The sequence below is a fragment of the Opisthorchis viverrini genome, assembly GCF_000715545.1.
Source record: "Opisthorchis viverrini unplaced genomic scaffold opera_v5_127, whole genome shotgun sequence".
In the NCBI taxonomy this organism is placed as follows: Eukaryota; Metazoa; Platyhelminthes; class Trematoda; order Opisthorchiida; family Opisthorchiidae; genus Opisthorchis; species Opisthorchis viverrini.
The window spans coordinates 931,851-950,966 of record NW_008751785.1 but is presented as its reverse complement, the minus strand read 5'-3'; the positions used below and the strand labels follow the sequence as shown (position 1 = coordinate 950,966).

The 19,116-nt window shown below is 45.4% G+C and overlaps 1 protein-coding gene across 1 annotated transcript in view; it reads right to left on the bottom strand.

Annotated features, from left to right (window-relative positions):
* Positions 1–1,339: 1,339 nt before the first annotated feature.
* Positions 1,340–19,116, bottom strand: part of T265_06310 (hypothetical protein) — a gene marked incomplete at both ends in the record, with an annotated part of 74,029 nt that continues 56,252 nt past the window's right edge. Inside the window, one exon of the mRNA XM_009171537.1 lies at positions 1,340–2,500. Coding sequence (XP_009169801.1) covers positions 2,188–2,500 — 313 coding nt within the window. The remainder of the gene's footprint in view (positions 2,501–19,116) is intronic.

Below are 19,116 nucleotides of genomic sequence, written 5' to 3'. Positions count from 1 at the left end.
GCGTACATTTCACAGATCTCCGGAGAAATTTGATTCCAAAACTCTCAACTCTTAGCACCCAACACACTACTCATAATCATGACAGATCCAGGAAGTATCTGAAAAACCTCTTTACAAGTTAGTCCCCGACAGCGGCTTACCTGGTTCGGTCAAATACCTGGCAATGGTTTCCATAGCCGTATTACTGAACAGGCGTCTTCGTATGCATCGAATGGTATTGCACTAGAATACATTGGTCACCACAAAGAAGGCCCGGATGGTTCGTACATTCACATGCGACGGATTGATGGACTACATTTTGAGGCGACCATCCCGTTCCAAATTGCTATATCTCCCCTTGCTAATGATATTTATTTAGAAAGATCGACTTCTTTCTCAAATGACCTTGGAATATTTGGCAAACCAGTTACTAAAGGTCTTGGAGCACGGGTCAACATCACTGGAGGTCATCAGTTGCAAAGCATACCAATGAGAAAAACCAACCGGCTGATCGCGTTCACGTTTGCACCATACCATCATGCAGTCGAAACTGATAGCTTTCCGTGGAGTGGTGTGTATGAGAAGAGTAAGTCAGACAATATGTTGGTTCCATATGCCCAACTACCTTGGAACTGAACCTAAGCCAGGTCTGCTTCAGAGTAGCGCCTTTATGTGTATTTGAGTCGTTATTAACATAATCATTACTCATCAATGTTGAGCGTTTTACGTGCCCGACTGAAACAATTTGAAATGCTAACAGTTCGCAACTTATACCGTTTGACTGTTCTGATGACAATGAATCAAAAGCACAGTGTTTCGAATGGCTTGGACAATGTTGATAATTGGATAAATGAAATCTTGACTTTCCTGAGAAACGGAGGGTCAGTTCAACCCGTGGTGGGTGTTAATAGCCCAATCTGAACGATTTGGCACCGTACGTTGTTACTTAGGATTTATGTGCCAGCGATGCACAGTAGAGTACCGATTCACTAGAGAAATACTCGCGTAAATGCCTGCTCCGAGAAAGGGCGATGTGAGGATCGGAAATATTGATAAGGGTAGTAATATTCGTCTACTTAAAGTGAGCTTAGTGTTTTAGAGTTTCTTTGATCCCTTCACTTCAAACATTGTGTTGGTGATGAAGTAAACTGGCCGAACAGTAGGAAAACTTTCTCGGAGTTAGCGACAACTAGGAGATGGATTCCGCGGAGAGAACGCTGGACCGCCTTTTACCTTAATTCATCCTTTTTACCTTAATGATATTAGTCAACAGTTTTAAAATGGTATGTACTTTTCTTCCAACTTATTCACTGGGCAGTTTTCCCGAGCATAGTGGGAAAAATACTAGTGGTCAGAGTACTTACGACGTCCGCAGCAGCGATGATGACGATAAAAAGCAAAAAGGATACTGCATGCAAACGACTACTGAAGATGAAGCCGACCAAAACAAAACAATGCCCTAGTCGAGATCTCGATTCTAGCCAATCAATTAACACAGAGCTATACAGAATGGAGAGAAACATCCCAAGGAGAGTGGGTGCCAAAAAGAAAAAAAAACAAAGGCTGTGGATTATAAGCAGAGGGCAGTTACCATGATGATTGATTGATCTAAGTGTGCATATCAAAAGGAGATATGAATCTATGGTGATGGGCTGAAACCTGAGAGGTTCAGCGCGAAACAGCAGCTTGGTTACCAACCGGGTACTAATGCGTATATCAGATCAAACTGGCAGATGGTGCAAACAACCAATTGGCGTGTGGCCCAGCACTATGAGAAGCCATACCCGAACAAACAAAAAAAGAAACAAAACGAAATCCAACACCCTATGACGCTCGGTATGAGGGTGAAAAAATCAAGTATCGCGAACAAAGTCACGGATAGATAGCAAAAGCAGAGCGGCGGCAGTGGGAAACTCAAATGATGAAATGATCCAGGTGACAAACGACGATCAAACGGATGGCCGATAGAGATAGACATCTGTGCCCAAGCAGATACTGATTTGTGTACAGAAGTAAGATTTCCGTGCTGTTATGGATGAAATGCTCCGAATTTTGCCAGGTCTCAGGAGGAACGTGGGACAACTAGGTGTTAAAAGACGGGTGGGGAAAATGGCGTTTTGAAAGGCGAATGGAAGTGAGTGCATTTACGCGTGAATTTCTGATTCATACGGCCTTTGCTGGAAATTGGTAGAAGACTGAATGAATTAACTAAGAAATCGGGGGAAAATCGATTGTGATGGAGAATATGCGCGCACAAAACGCGCAGGCGACAACCACTCCAGTAGGTTGATCAGGCTGGTTCCGAAGATGCGAGAAGGTATCCAGCAGATACGCCGACACAGAACAAAAAGACGGAAGACAGAAGTTTGGGAATGACGGACCAATGAATTGGGCCAACAAATAACTGGATGGGCCTGTGCGCGAGATTCGCATGTGAATCGGGGACGGGATGAATGAGGCCAAGTAGGTGGCATGTTGACTAGGTATATGGATTGTGACTTTTAACTCGATGAGGTTGGCACTAAAACGGAAAAGGGCAATTAGTAGCCAACGGAATGGGGGAAGTTAGAAGATTAGCTTTAGTAAAAATAACCGGAACGTCATAAAACGCTATTGGAGAATCGCCTGGTTCGAAGTTGAGTGAAGGAAGCAACCTTCCTCGTATCAAATAACATGGAATAAATACGTTCTGTATGCACCGGCCTTTTCACCATCCAAAGTCCCACATTAAGATGTGTTGCCACTGTTTCGCACAGGGAGAAGGAAATCCTGTGTTGCGAACTCCATGTATGCAGCGAAACGAGAGATACAGAATTGCCTGAAAAAACTGCCAGTGTCATGGCCGTTTTGTAAGAGGGTGAAGGCAGTCCAAGTTCGGGCACATCAATCTTTTAGGACAATAAGTCTGAACTCGAGTGACCTCGTAGGAGCCTTGAAATCGACTACTAGTCCCTGTTCCGATAAACTGTATAGTCGTTATTTCAGCATCTGAAAAACAGTATTCGTTTGCGTGTCATCATGCACTTCGACAGGCGACATCTCATACATTGAGACAGAAAGTTTCTAGCTTGATTTGTCACAGCCACTTCGGTCAGCAAGAAATACAAATATCGTGATTCCAGCATGTGGTATGAAAACTCAGGTTGGTCGACTGTCCTGAAGAGATCCATATTGGTGATCGATTCGGCGTTGTCGCTCGCTTTACAGATAACAGGGAGCGACTTCTTCAAATATGTGCTACACATTTGTTCCTAGGCAGCAAAAACTGTCAGCACAAGCACTCAGACTGTTTGGCTTGGACGCAAACAACTGTGAACTTGGCTGGACCATGTTGCAATCAGTTACCGGTGGAGAGCTTCGATAGAACACTGTCGTTCATTTTGAAGTATACCATTGGACTCTGATCACGACATTATGGGGGGGAGGCACGCGTGCCCATTCGCTCTCCTTCGGGAACACAACAGTTTATGCAAAAGCATTCAGTTCATCAACCGCGAAGAGTCTCTGTAGCTCGTGTGCAGAGGGTGAGAGATCTTTGAACATTGTATGTGTTTGACAGTCGGTGTTTCCGAAGCACTGCGCGGATTTGGGGAAAACATCAGAGCGGTAATGCTAAGGTAGGTCACTGCTTTCTGGAAAGTTTACTTACCCTCAATATATCAGTTGGCCTCATCCACAGGTTGCGCTGGTTAGGCTATGTGGTTCGTATGCCAGGTCATTTGCCTGCGCCCAGTCTTGTATCGAACGTTCCTTGTCCACTTCAGTTCCTCTGTCGAATAAACACGACCCAGGGGAGACCGGTCCATGACCTGGCAACGAATTATCAAAGCCCCTACCAGTCAACCCAGTCACGTCCCGTCGGGGACCAGGGGACGAGAGAAACCTATGGCTAGAGACCCTGGCAGATTCAGCTGAGCCACACAGTCAATCGCGGTTACGCATCAAAGCTATCGCCTTCATTCCGTAGATCTCACTGCCGTACCGAACAAACAGAAACAATCGACGTCAACGAACTGATTGGGCCATCGTCTCCAACGCTAGTAGAGGCTTCCATAATTCGTTGCCAATTGTAAGCCCTCCCTTGGCTCGATTTAACCCTCCGCGCGGTTGTACGCGAAGGGCCCTCGGAAGAAGTGGACCGAATGGTGTAACAAAGTCAATGTAACTTATGGTGTGCCAATTCACCGATTGTGTGCAAGGTATTTGCCCGAAAAGCACTCAACGTGCATTACTGATCCCATGTTCCAGACAGAGCCAATGCTCCGAAGACACGTATGGTCAAATACTGAAAGTATTTTGACGTCGTTAAGAGGCAGCGTCCAGGTTTCTGGCACCACAACAGTATAAGCTCGACCTCCTCCATAAATGATGCTCCGTGATTAACGACCCGGATGGAAATATAGTCTTTAGTAAGATCACCGGGACTGATTTAGCTACTCAGACAAATTTGTTTACCACCTCAATCAGCTCATCCAGTCAGAAGGTTCGGCTTTAAATGCATGCAGTTTTGCAGTAGCACTATCAGTTTGCCGGTATGAAGCACACAACAAACCGTAAAGAGGAATAGTTCGTTATTTAATGTTACCTGCATTACAATGGCATCAAGTCAAGAAGAGGGTTTAGTTGAAGTACCCCCATTTGAAGCCTGACTCAAACATCTTGCCCACAAGGTCTGACGAGGTTTTCTCGACAGTTTCTGTATGTGCTCGGTTGTAAGAGGTGGCCTAAACCGAGAGTGCAAGAAGTAAGACATAGACACTTCTGATGCTGCCGCACACATCAGGTGGGTTTGGAGTCTATTGGGTTCATGGCAAGGTTTATTCGTTACTTGACCGTATTGGATAATTCTCCAGAGGTCAACGGTTGAACGACTGAAATGTGTGATTTTCAGGGCCGACTTCTAATCCGTCTCCCTGCAGGGAACGGCAGCATCGCTGCTCTGATAAATCTGGACGTGATAGTCACCTGCAAGAAGCAACTTACCGATCTCACACTGGCATTGCAGAGGACAGTAAGACTTTACCCTCAGATCACAAAGTAATAGGAGTACTCATACTGCGGGGTCTCGCCACCCTTGCTGTGACTGGTATGCTCGTACCTCGCGGAACGAAGTTCCATTCAGTGTAGCCCGCACTATTATTCCAGCACTAAGTGTGCATCCCATCAGACGACAGCCTTGGGTCAGGTCATTTTGAACTCAGACTAAGTTAACCCCATCGATATCGTGCAACAGTGCAGCTAGTGGCCGGTTACACAGGATCCTTGGTCTCCAATCACCATGAGGTTTGTGCACGTGGTATCCACAAAAACTAAATCAATTCAAAAAACGCCAGAGAGATAATGCTTCACTTACATGGAACAGAAGTCATAGATTCCGAGTTGGGGATATCTCGATCAGCGTTTGGGGCCCATGCATACCTAGGAGAGCCAACAGACCGCCGGTCATCACTGTGTGAGGGGAAAAGAGAAGCTCACAAGTATTCAAACACTGCAGTGGATGAGCGCAACAAACTCTACCAATAGAATTTAAAAACAGAAAGTAAAAAAAAGCCGCGTTAGGGTTGACAAATTAAGAGTCCAGTCCACTCTAGTTAGGAGCGCGCTGAAGAAGTAAGGTATATCATCCACTTAAAATGACGTCGACTATTAGACCCAGAAGAACAGAAAAGCGCAGTTCGGTTGTGAAATTACTCATGAGGAGTAAAAAGACTGTTTAGCGAACCAAGAGTCAAATTTACTCGGTTCTGGAGATACATTTTCTCCATATGGGGATGTAATGAGGTGTCTTAACGGAAAATGAGCACTACATTACATGATGGTTTCGTGAGTGATTTGATCTCGCGAGGGCTTGTGTAACTTGACGATGATGAACAGTCAAGTAACTGAACGCGGATACACACGCCTGCGTAAGATTGTATGTACCTAACTCAACCAATTTGACCCAGGAGCACCTCGTGGTGATGGTAGACAGAACGTGCTGAAAAGCCAGCTGAGCTAACCAGACATCCGAAAAGCCGCGTACAAGAAGGGCAGTCGTTTCGATCATTAAGCTAAAGGAAGCTCCCCTTTGGAGAAAAGGGGAATGTGACTGATGACACGGGGAATATGGCATATAGATCATCTGGATGAGACGTGACTAAAAAAGCTATTTCGTTTCAACGATAATTACTGCTGCTTAAGCCGAGCAAGCGAAAGCATATCGGCCACTCAGCATAGACAGAACAGGTACGAAACACCATGAAATCCCCAATCCCAATTAGGAAACAAATGACTTGCTCTTATTTCTATGGATATCCCCCAAAAAATTTAAAAAAAAATCCTGGGTAGGAGACAAATAATATCAGACTACGGAAGGAATAAACACAATCGAAGAATGCGGTTATAAACAGAAAACGAAGAACATACGACGGCTATGAACATGGACGCTCACATTACAGAGAGAAACGGATGCGGCGTGGCGCGTGGGGGCACAACGAGGCAGAAAATGCAGACACTTACATGGACGTAACCACATTAGATAAACATCAGAACCCGGCAGCAAGCCCAGATAAGGCACAAGGTAAGAATGGTTATAGCGAGAGGGCACAGAGAGAGGGGGAAAAATAACCACACAGTGAGATAGCTGTACCGGTGTAGTGAAAAAAACAGAAAGGGAGAGACAAGCGTGCGTGCACATTGTTTAAACAGTGTATCGTTAGGAAACACATTTTTAGAGTCAGCGGAGGACAGGAGGAAGAATATGTCAGTCATCTGACGTGGAGAAAATGACAAGCATACTATTGCCCTGAAGGACATCTTGCAATCCGCAATGGCCAGCGAACAACGGCAATGGACCACTGCATGCTGAAACCTGTCCGAAAGCTTGAAATTGAGAGTATGACAAACCTTAGTGCTACAGATTAAACAAAATTGTCCACTAAAGGGTTCACCACAGCATATGTGGTGCCGCAAACGGGATTGGGGTTTGATTGAAAATTTGATTGAAAATGAACGCTTGCTATATTGAGTGCCTTAGATGAATTAGCTGAAACCAGCCAGCAATATGGAGGTGAGGCACACTGAAACTAGAGGTCCTGTAATTTGAGGTGAGTATCCAGTGCGGAGGCCACTATAGGGACGAAAACAATGGATGTGAGAAAATAGCCCTCAGTGGGTCGACCAAAAAGGGTCTAAGTTTGAGAAACCAGAACTGGGTGGGAGCGTTCAGCATCACGGTGGAACAGAGAGGTCTTGTGCCACAGCATAGCCGTGACCCAAAAATCAGAAAGCGACAATGCACTGATGATAAATGCGAACAATAGAAAAATAAAACATGCTACTTCAGTATGTATGTTTTACCACTGAACTAGACTAGGAGAACCAAACAGAAAATAATCGATACAACCATTTGGGTATGTGAGGTAGATGTATAGAACTGGAGGTAAGGTTGAGAAAGCTCTGCGCAGGAATAATCAGGACCATCACCGCCGTGGCTGGAATAGGTCACACATTACAAAATTAGACTCGACAATTACATAAGTGCAGTGGGTGAGTGCGTATCCTTGGATGATCCGCATGTAACTGGTAGTCAGAGGCAAAAAACCAACTTCCTCTCCCAATCCAACCTGATAATTCCAATAGAGGGGAAAGATCTTACTGACATAAATGAGTCAGTCGAGCTGGTTTACACAAACCAAATTCTATGTAACACAACCATTATCGCTGTTGACAGTAATATCCGTGTCGGACATGCATACCATTCAGCCAGAGTAAATGCTGTGAAGAAATTCCTGAGACAAAAGGAGAAACCACATCAGGGAAGTGACCCATTGATCACCTACGAAAAGCATTCTGAGATGCGCACACGGATAGGAAGTTAGTAAAAGAAAGCGAATATTCCTGGTACCGACCGGCCGTAAGATCCTGGTACGTCTAAAGCCACGGGTAGGGTATGCCTCAAAGACCCTACTCAAGAATGCAGATGGCATAAGTAAAACGAAGACACGTTTTAATCTCCTTCAAACCTTTTTGCCCGGTCAAAACCATTCACTCCGGTATGATTTAAGGAAGAAAAACAGCTACCACATTAGTAGACGATAAGTTGGTAAGATAAGACCGCTAACTTTTGTAGTCTTCTTATGAAGCGTGCATCAACAAAAGCCCGTCAGCCATGGTCATTGGGGTAATGGGGGATCAATCTGTACTATACTCCGCGCGCATGAAAAAATGCACGGCAGAATACAGTTCACTTCGCAGGTATCCACACACAGCCCACAGCGGTTGATGATAAACTGAGTGAATGTAAATGGGGCAATTCAAATCAAAGTTTCGAGATCCGCGTGTCACCTTTATTAGTCACATTATAATCAGAACTAAAGCAACTTTCGAGATACGTACATCACTTCACGGTTTCTATTGTTCCAAGTGATTCGTAAGAGGTGCTTTCCGGTGTATGACATCAAGCACACGACAAAACCCTACTCCGTTCGCTCTAGCTTGTTTGAAAATAACACCCATATAAGATAGGTCGACGGTGTTTTCGCTAGCACTGTTGATTTCATCAGCACTTAGCGATGTAAGTAAGCAAGTGATGTTGATCAAGTAGGCTGGAAAAGCAGGTCAAACAGGATGCACACATAAAGGAAGTTATTCTAAAACTAACTCGCATTTGGTAACAGTGGTATGGGGATGCCAACAAATGTGATTGAATCACAAACTAATGGGAACTAATGAAGAACGTAACGGAAAATGATATAAGCGTTTCGATAACCACGATTGTGCTGCCAGTCACGTTTCCGGACTCGCGCGGTACTAACACATGATCGGTGAGTGACAAGAAATTGATTGCGGCGATCATACAGCGTAATCAGATTACCGTGAAATGTCACGAGCGTAGTAACAGTCTGCAAAGATTCCAACTAGCACAACCGGGTTGCAGACGTTTGGTAACCAATGGGTGGCGGATGGGGAAGGAGCTAAATATAGCCGTGGAATGAGATCTTGCTACCTACAGTGCATGGACAGGAATAACATCGGCACAGAAATCCTACATGTATAAATCCCACGCATTGCTAAAACTATACCAGCCTCAAATAATCACCGGAAAATAATAGCGTTCGTCTGTAGCACCCTTTCGGTGCCTAACTGCCATGCCACCAGAAGGAAGCACGAGGGCTGGGATACTGCCGGGTTGGCCAAGCCTGGACAGGGAAGTTGAGACACAAGTGTTCAGCCTTGTTTCGATCCAATAGCTTTTATTATGGCTTCACAACTCGACAACTCGATTGCTTCTGCCTATATATGAGCAGTTCAATTGTTTCAGCTAAGACGCTTCCTAAGCATTACATGATAGTGATGCGCTGGAAGATCGCCGAAACACCTTACTTAAACTTGTGTCCCCAGAATAAATATGCATTCCTCGCTGAAACCTAGCTGATGTAAGTGTCCTTAGAGAGAACAATAGTGTCTGTATGGTGACGTTTTACCAGTCGAGAATTCAGCTTAGAGATCTGATCAGTTGATCATGTAAACTCCCTGGAAAAGTGAGTTCAGGGCTTCAATCTAAAACGAAGAACGGTCGGAATCTCCAATAATAATAAAAACATTATGGAATTGCCGTACCTAGCTGCCCTGCGATTCAACAGGAGCACGGAAGCTGTTATGGCGTGGTAATCAGGTCCACAAAACAACAATAAAGACCCCCCAAGGAAGCAATAAAGCGAAAGTAACCTGCTCGGAAAGGAAAGCATGTAACAAATCACATGGCTCTTAAAGTGACGAAGACATCACTTGGGGAGCCAGTCGAAAATAGATCACGTGACACAAATTGTATGATTGAAGAAGACTGGTGCTATATCCTGCTTAGATGTGAGTTGGTCACCATTGCTCAGCTACACCAGGCGAAATGATAGTTTTCAACTACTAACCAGAAGATCGCGGATTAGAATCACTATAAAGACTTGTGAGGCATATACAGAGTGAATACAACAGCAACTCGATTCCTGGTTTGACAGGACAGGAGTTAAAAATAATAATAATCATCATCATCATACGCTGTAATAACCGCGTACTCGTCGTACAGTGGTTGTAGCTGCCAATTTCGTTCACCGATGATTTGCGGAGGGGGGGTAGGTAGCTGCGCATTGCAAGCGGGAGCTGATAAATTGGTGCATAAATCCAGCACTGTCAGTGGGCTGTCAATTGGGGTGTGTGGGGGGGGGTTGGAAAAGGAGCTATGCATTGAAGGCAATAGCTTGGATGCACGAGCACCATTGAGGGCGCGACTGGGCCATGTCTCTAGCCATTGATGTGGCCCGTCTCGGGGTTCCCATCCAGGAAGAGTTTGGTGGTAAAGGCTTTCATACTTCGCTGCCAAGTCATTGTTTGACCGCCTCTAGCTCTCTTCCACCCTTCACGTGGTTGTGCGAAAAGAGCCCTTCGAGGAAGTCGGTCGACTGGCATACGCAGCACGTGACCAAGCTAGCGCAACCTATGCAGTGTGATCGGTTCATCTATCGAGGGTGAGTTATTTCTCCCGAATACCGTTCGACGTACTTCAGAATTGCTGATCCGGTGTTCCCACCGGAGTTAAAAAACAACAATGAAGAAGGATGTGAGGCATCAGTACTCGCATATTTTGCTTACCCGCCGGACTGTAGTAAACTAATGGAGCGAGTCAGCAGAAGCGCAACGGCCGATGTGGCGGAAGTGTACTTTTATCCGTAAAGCTCACGGTTGTGTGGGCCCTAATACTGACAGAACGCTAAAACACAGACGGAAGGTTGATTAGAGCCCTCAAACAAAGCCTGACATTAAGACAGCGGTGCTTGGCCTGAGAGTGCCGAAGAAGTGCAAAATTAAGGAATATGTAGCATAGGTTTCAAACTCAAAGTAGAAGCGCCAGAAGACCGTTAGTCTGACTCCTGTCCATCAATTAACCGGAAATACAAGGTCCTGTGAGTGTCGCATGGATGACACCCAGTATGGTTCAATGGATGAGGGAGGGGCACAAACCGGCACACAACGTTGTGACGGTTAGCAGTCAGTAAATGAGTCCGAACACCATGCTTGGAGTGATTAGGGAGTGTGGTTTTGTTTAATGATTAAAGTGGCGAACCAAGGGGACACGGAAGTGTCGTTGAAATTCAGCTACTTTCATGCACAGAAACCAAAGGAGAAAGCAACGCGAGGTGTATGGAATTTAAAGCTCAGAATGCAGCTCCTCCAGCTTGGGATATTTCAAGAGTGGAGATAAAGGGCAAAAGCTTCCAGTTCACTTCTGATCAGGAATACTAGGAAACACAAGTGGGTCTCGAAAACCATTTAACGTGGTCTTCGCTATTTTGTGGGTTACTTTAGGGTGACATCTGTTTAAGAAGTCGTCAGCTGTGGGCACCGATTACGGAATTGGGTGAATAAAATCGTGAGATGAACCACCAATGCTAGTCAGTTTGATAACCAAAAGAAACTCCGGAAAACGGCGAGAAGCGAGAGTCTGTGAGATCCAGGAAAACTTACGCTGCAGCATAGGATCCTTCTGCTTTGGCCAAGTCGAGGAAATCACCATCAGAATCACGAGGAATTGAATTCCTATGGATGCAGATCGTGACAAAAAGGAAGGAAGAACAAAATCTTAAAAACCGGCACACACACAATAATCACAGGCATCGAATGAAGATGACTTTATGAGAACGTCGACTGGAGTCCTTGCGTAACCAAAACACTTGGATAAATTAAACTCTGAGGATCGGTCGCGCCATTAACGTAGCATTCTAAAGTCAAACTGAGCAGAATTCTTTGTTTTATGCATCCTCAGAGAACGATGAGTTTGCGTGTAACGACTAAAATGAATGCAAGACTGTCCACACGTCATTGATGCAGTAGTGCCTGGATAAGTAATAAATATTGAACACTAGATTGAATAATCTGTTTGTTTGACGCATCGGCAGTGAGACGTTGAATCTGAGTCAAACCACAGTCAGCTGTGTGAAACATCCGAAAGTAAACTTGGTTCTAGGTTTTAGCTGTTATTCCACTGTATAGACAGCCTGGTCACTCCTCGGTTGTTGATATGTTCCAGTCGGATTTGTGCGTAAATAGAAGCACTACATGCTACAGAATAGTAAGCCGAAAATTTGACTTTAGTTTAGGCCAGAAAATTTGTTACGTTACACCTCAACTTGCGCAGTAATATGCACTGACGGTTGTCCAGATGGCTGTTGCCGAGCATGGCAACTGGTTTGCCAATAATTCGTCACCATTACTGGGAACTGAAGACGTTCCCTTTAGTGGTGATGGGAGGCATACAAACCAATTAGAAAGCTTGGCGAACAGATCGCCAGCCCTCTGATCGACAGCCAGCAAAATGCATTCGGGCTGTCAAGACAAATCATTCGTCAGAAATGACGTCAACCACTCGGATGTGGGTACAGGGTAAAATCCTTCTGCCAATGCGCTGTTGACGTGAGCCTAGAACTTTATTGTTTTTCTCATTTCACCTCGTATAATGGAAGTGTCGATAAGATATGTATCTACTATAAGTAAGGCAATTACGGCGTCGTTACGATCCATTGGGAGACGTCAGAATGTCAATTATCCCACAGGGAACCCATTATTGGTCGAATACCGCCAAGTTGTGCATTGCGCAGAAAAGTATAAAGCTAGTAGGCCATACGTTAGGAAGGTCAGATTCCTCAATATTATACCAGATTACCCCGAAATCTACTGAGATCCTCAAACTTCACTAAACGCCGATCACACAGCCATGAATCAAGGTCAGACAGTGCGAGACAGCCTTGCACCGAGGTCAGAGAGTGCCACCTGAAAATATAGCGCGTGGCCGTCGTACTTTTCGCACTCATTCGCTTGTTCGCAATAAACCTGTGTTCTCTCCCGGCGAGTCTTTTTTCCGAAACTAGGCACTGAAGCGGGGACAGCAATCAGATACAACAGATCGGAGACGCCTGAACCCACGGAACCATGACAGTAACTGCTGAAGCGTTGGGGGGAATTCTTCTGCACCAAAAAAATCGTTTGAAGCGGCGCGACTGTGTTGACGCAGCAACTCAACATTCGGCCATCAAATTCTGCGCTAAATGCAAATTCAGTCGACTCTATCGCCAAAAGCATCATGGAGCTCTAGTAGGACCCTGATGCTGGTCTAACCTTCAATTCGTGGTTCAGACATTACAAAGATATTTTCCAAGTCGAACTGAAGCACAAAGATGATGCATGGAAAGTGCGCTTATTGCTCAGAAAGCTGGTACAACTGAATACACACGATATTCTAACTTGATCACGGCAAAGAACATGCAGGATCTGATTATTGACAAAACCGTGTGGCAACTCTCAGAAATTCTCGGTGAGCGTTCGTTTTTGTTTAATATTCGCTAACAGTGTGTGAAACTGGCGAAAAGGAAACTGGAGACTATATCACCTATGCAGGCAGAGTTCATCATAAATATGAACAATCCAATTTAGCTACCAAGGTATCTATCAAAAGTGGACTTCAGTCGCATCCGCAGAGTGATAGTAGAGCGAGGCTACTGAACAATCTCGCGAGGTAACGTTGCAGTCTATTACTCACGGGTGCCAGTGCCTCTCTCACTTCCAATATTGCCAAGGCGACTTCGAGGTAACCTCCCGTGACGACAAATTGAAACAAAGAAAAGCCCCTGTCTGTATACTGGCAATGCGGTGAATGACATTTTGTGCGATTGTATCCCCATAAATAGCACAAATGTTCACTGTGCAGTCAACGTGGGTACAAAGACTCGAAAACCTAGTCGAAGACGCAGCCAAACCTGGAGGTCACGAAGCAGACGAAAGCAGTCAAAGCCACGGTCTAAAGCAACCGTTGCCGTCGAACCAGACGTCCATGAGTTGGTGTTGGAGACCATTGACCAACTACCCATGACTTTTGACACGGTCCGCGATGCCATCGAAAATGGCAGCGTACTACAGAAGGCAATAGAGTACCACCAATCCAGCTAGCCAACAAAATGTTCATCAGGAGAACTACAGCAACTTTTTCAACGACGGAGTTCATTATCTATTGTTAGTGGTTGTCTTCTCTTTGGTGACCAAATCAACGTTCCCACCAAATTTCGCAGCCGGATCCTAACAAAGTTCCACAATGGACGTCCAAGGATAAGCCACATGAAGGCCCTCGCTCGTAGCTATGTTTATTGACTCGGTATGGATGAGCACATGAAGCATGTATGTCGGAGTTGTTTCCGTTGCGCAGCTGCCCAGAAGTTACCCGACCGACACGCGCCGCGGTCTTGGCCATAGCCAGAAAAACCATCGTCGCGCATCCATGTGGATTTTGCCGGATAATTAACGGACAAAGCTTCCTCCTCGTTGTTGATGCAGTCATTAAGTGGTCCGGAGTCTTTTTTATGTCCGAGACAACAACGACGGCAACCATCACTAAATTGCGATATTTGTTTTCAATATTCAGTATCCCGGAAGTCATTGTGTCCGACAATGTACTCAGTTCACATCCTATCGGGTTGGTAAATTCGTTCTAAGACACGGTATCCTACATGTTACTTCCTCACCATTCCATTCCAAATTCAACGGTCAAGCCGAACGATTCGTAAACACTTTAATACGCGGGTTGACAAAAACAGAAGAGGAAGGGACCACGGCAGAAGTCTTGGATACGTTCCTGCCGAATTATGGAGCAAATCCTAGTCCACAGTCTCCGGACGGTCGCTCTCCAGAAGAGGTTATGATGATCAGAGACGGTTGCAACTTACCCATGGGGCTATCCTGCCAACACTCACGTTCTTTCAATCGCCAACAAGAGGGAAACCAACGTTCAGGCCTGGAAGCCATGTGTTTGTGAGGGACCATTGCCCTGGTCACCGAAACTGGACTGTTGGAGTCGTTCTCAAAATAATTGGTAAGGTGATTTGTAACGTTCGTGTTAGATCACCGATATGGAAACGGCATGTCAGTCAGCTGCGGTCAACCGAGTGCACAATCCAAAACGCGGAAGAACGGTTACCAGACATTAACCTGTTGCTCGAAACGTTGTGCCTCCCAAGAACGGCAACCATAGCCACTGTTTGACATGTGCCGCCCGAGACAGGTCCATTGCTGCAATCGAGACGCCGTACTGGTCGCCCCTTTTCAACTTCATCTGCTCCGACAATCTTACGTTGAACGGCCAAAAGGGAAAGGTATCAGGAAGGTCAGATTCCTGAAGATTATCCTATAATACCCGAAACCTACTTAGACCCTCAAACTCCACCAAACGCGGACCAGACAGCTTTGGATCAAGGTCACATAGGTGCCCCCTAAACATACAGCGCGGGGCCGTTCCTGCACTCACTCGCTTGTCCACAACAAGGCTGTGTTCCTTATCGGCGAGTTTTCTTCCGGCACTAGGCACCGGAGCAGGGACAGCAGTCAGATATAACAGTACACGAGCGAGTTGGAGGAACCTAGAACACCATGGACACCTGGGTCAACAGGACTAGAAAGAATGGTTGAAGCAGAAAAGGTCTGGTTGGTAGGGGAGGATATGGACAAAGTGGAAACACCGGTTTTAGGAGACAAATATGAGTTCATACTCGACCTTGTCAGTATTATGCCTGGAGCGATCACGATATTTTGATAATCAGTTGAGTGTCTCCCTCACACTACTCGGCCCTACTCCTTGCTGTCTTCACGTCTGATTTCATGACTTTAGGAACCACTGTTGGACTAATCACCTTACCGCAATCCAGCAGATCACTCATACCGCTTTGGTCTGCTTAGTATGTAACGATGAAGCACAACAAAACTGATCGCATACACAGTGTGCAAACACAGTATGACTCCCTTCTGGTCACTATATGGATCAATTTGGTGTTGTTCCTCCGTGATCTTCACTGCAGTCACGTGAGCTGAGATCAGCTTCGTTTGTCAGCGCACCATGGTACCGTGTACCATGATACGTTGATTCAAGCTGCCACAATTTTATTAGCCTGGAATAGGGACAACAATAAGAGGATAGTCATGCACTGGAGGCGACGGCTGAGAGCTAACTGATGTCAGGTCACTTTTACTTTACCCAAAGGGGACTCGCGTCAGCTATCAACGACGACAGCTTTATTATACAAGCGCCGCAGGCTGCGCGATTGATCAGTATTAATCAATGCCCTATCCCGAAGTCCCCAACCATGAAAGCAGATATCAGCCGCTAGGGCTTCCATGTTTAGCTGTGAATTCATAGATTGGCTAACTGTACGCTGCTTTTACTGGAACAGGACAGCAACAGATGTGCGAGATAGACAGTCCAACGAAGTGTGAATTATGTGTCCTAACCAGCTCGACGAAAGGAGTATGACTAAGTCGTCGTGTTATTCGCCATTTTGAAAATATCTGACGCACCTCGGCAGTGCCAGTCAGCTGTTCACACTAGACCCGACACCAACTAAACCAGGTGATAGGGTCACCGACATTACAAGTTTAGACGAAAGAAATGGTGTGGCAAGGGAACTTGATAGGCAACGCTTCCTATCCATTCACTGCGGATCATTTTCGGCTACTGGTTTAGATGAAGGTAGAGCGTCCGTGTGGATATTCAGATCACCATCTTGCTGTGTAAGTCGTCTGACTGCTTTATTGAGGGCTACTGCTATTGGCTTCCGCCTGAGAAGATGCACTTTCAAGTCACAGCGCTTTGGACACACAGAGAGACCTGACAGAAGACCATTATGTCTCAAGTCCATCATCCTCAACAACAATAGAGGCCGAGTAAAACCAGAATGAAAGTCCCGATATAAATACTGCAATTGCGGATTAGTCCGTCAAGGCAGTAGAAACATACTCACGAAAGATGTCTCACATGCCAAGCATGTGGAACGCACCCAACTAGGTTGAACTGTCAGGTGTGAGAACGCACCGGTTTTGGGACAAAACCACGAAGACTGCCAGGAAGGAATGGATGGATTTCAAGGTGAACAAGCAGGACATGTGAGAGCAGTCGATTTCGTGTAGTGTCAGACAGTAAAGACCCATAAAGCAGATGCGGCAGCGCATGGAGTTTCAACCAAAGGAAGGGTGAGTACCACAAACTACGCTCGATCTAAGTAATACCTAGTTCATTCGGTCAATTCTGTGATAAAACACTGATTAGAACCTCCCGCGATAGGTGAATTAGAGGGTTAAACGAAACTAGGCCTCGATTAGGTACTCGGTTATACAGTTGTAGGCGCGGACAGAGGGCTATTTCCGTAGACTAGCGATGCATGGACACAGCATTTAGATCATTTAAAAAGGGTATATTTGGACCGATCCCATCTGCTTTTAGTGTAGGCAAAATTTTGTACGGATGGTTGCGTTCCTTGGTTGCTAAAACGCTTCGGTTTCTCAGTTGACTCAAAAACCACAAATTCACAACCTAGGACTGACTACCAGTGCTTGGTTGTGCAACTTTGAAACAACCTAAGCAAGCAATTGTGTGCAACACAGCTAACTCGACAATATTTGAACAGGTGAATGGCTGAAAGCTAGTCCATGACACGTTTAGCTGTTTCATTCACTACAAGCTCCGCTTAAAAGCACCAAACGCAGAGATAGATGGGACCTGGCACATTAGCGCGCATGCACGGAGCAATTATTTTTTCACTGGACGGATATCATGAGTCAGGAAAGCGAGAAAGGCATTTCGAGGCAGAAGCACACCACGGCATGCTGACACATGGTTTCAAACCTGAGAGATTTGAACCACTATCTATCGCCGGTAACTTTTCCATTTGTCAAGGTTAGGTGAACCGAATTTTTTATAAACGATGGGCAAACTATGAAGAAAGATTAAGCTGAGAGAGGGATAGCATACTATCACCCGCACATTCTCGCGCACCATAGAGAGAGCGAAATAACTGTGCCATCATCCATTTTTGCTTGCGGTTTCATTTCGAACATATTGACGATTTTCGGGAAACAGGTGAAACACTAACAACTGTGCACCACCATGCAACAATACGGTTTTCGTATGTTAAGAAGGTGAAGTTAGGTGCAAAAAACCATGTGTCACGTACGGAAAGCTTGAAGTTCTGGGTTGATTAGGTCTAACGTGTCACTTCCGATTTCACTGAGGCATTATGCAAAATGATGGAACGGCATTTACTAAAGTTTCGGTGCGTTCTTTTGTACTTGTCCCAGATACGTTAAAGGGTGCCGAATGAGTTCCTCTTACGCAAGGAAGACTAGCTACCAGGTGACAGCCTTGCGGTCCCATTAGGTTAAATCAAGGGTAGGCGCACCACATTATATAGGCATACAAGAGTCACTAACCGACGGTTTTTCATGCAACCACAACCTCTCCAATACAGCTGCATATCTGGCACAACAAGCGCAACCAACAAAAACTTCGTGCAGCTTGTCAGTCCACGGTCCTGAAGTAGGTTGCCAGGCTTTAATTAACTTAAAAACGCGTCTTGAATTGAAGGGCCGGTTGATGAAGGCTGGTGATTTGTATTTATTTAGTGATGTTGTATTCATTGGATTTGCACTTTCAGTGGTGGGTTACGGATAATAGGGTTAGTCCCTTCGTGTAAAGAAAGAATCGCAAGTAATAGGTTATCCTGCCTCTCTGGTAGGACAATCTCTCTAATCCGGGCGATTTATCTGACCATTTCGAGGCTGCAATAAGGGGATGCTGTACTAGAGCAAAGCTAAAAAGAAACACACATGGATACAAACTTGCCGAAGGGACGGATGCCCAAACACGATGTGTGTAGTAACGGTACTCCAGTGTACTTCGATCCGAAAGCCAGTGCAATGTACGTGTGTGTGGTGGTTCTTGGTTTTCTGTTATTTCAACGCCTTTGGGATATCTTTCAAGAAGAAGCCGACACCATATATTCATATACTCGCTGGCTCCACACGGTAAGCTCGCTTGCTGAAGTACCGGTTGTTTCTTAAAGCCACGCCAGTACATCAGAACACCCATTCATTACTGGACACCCCGAAAATCAACAGTTGGAATGTAATTTTGTCCAAACCAGACACGGGAATGTGACACAGACTCATGGACTTTCAAAAACATCCGCTCCAGAATTAGTGATGGTTTTAGTTACAGCACTTTGCTTAAACCAGCACCCTTTGATAGCGTTTCGACATGGTATCACGTGACAGAGAGAGACTATCGAAGAGCGGTCA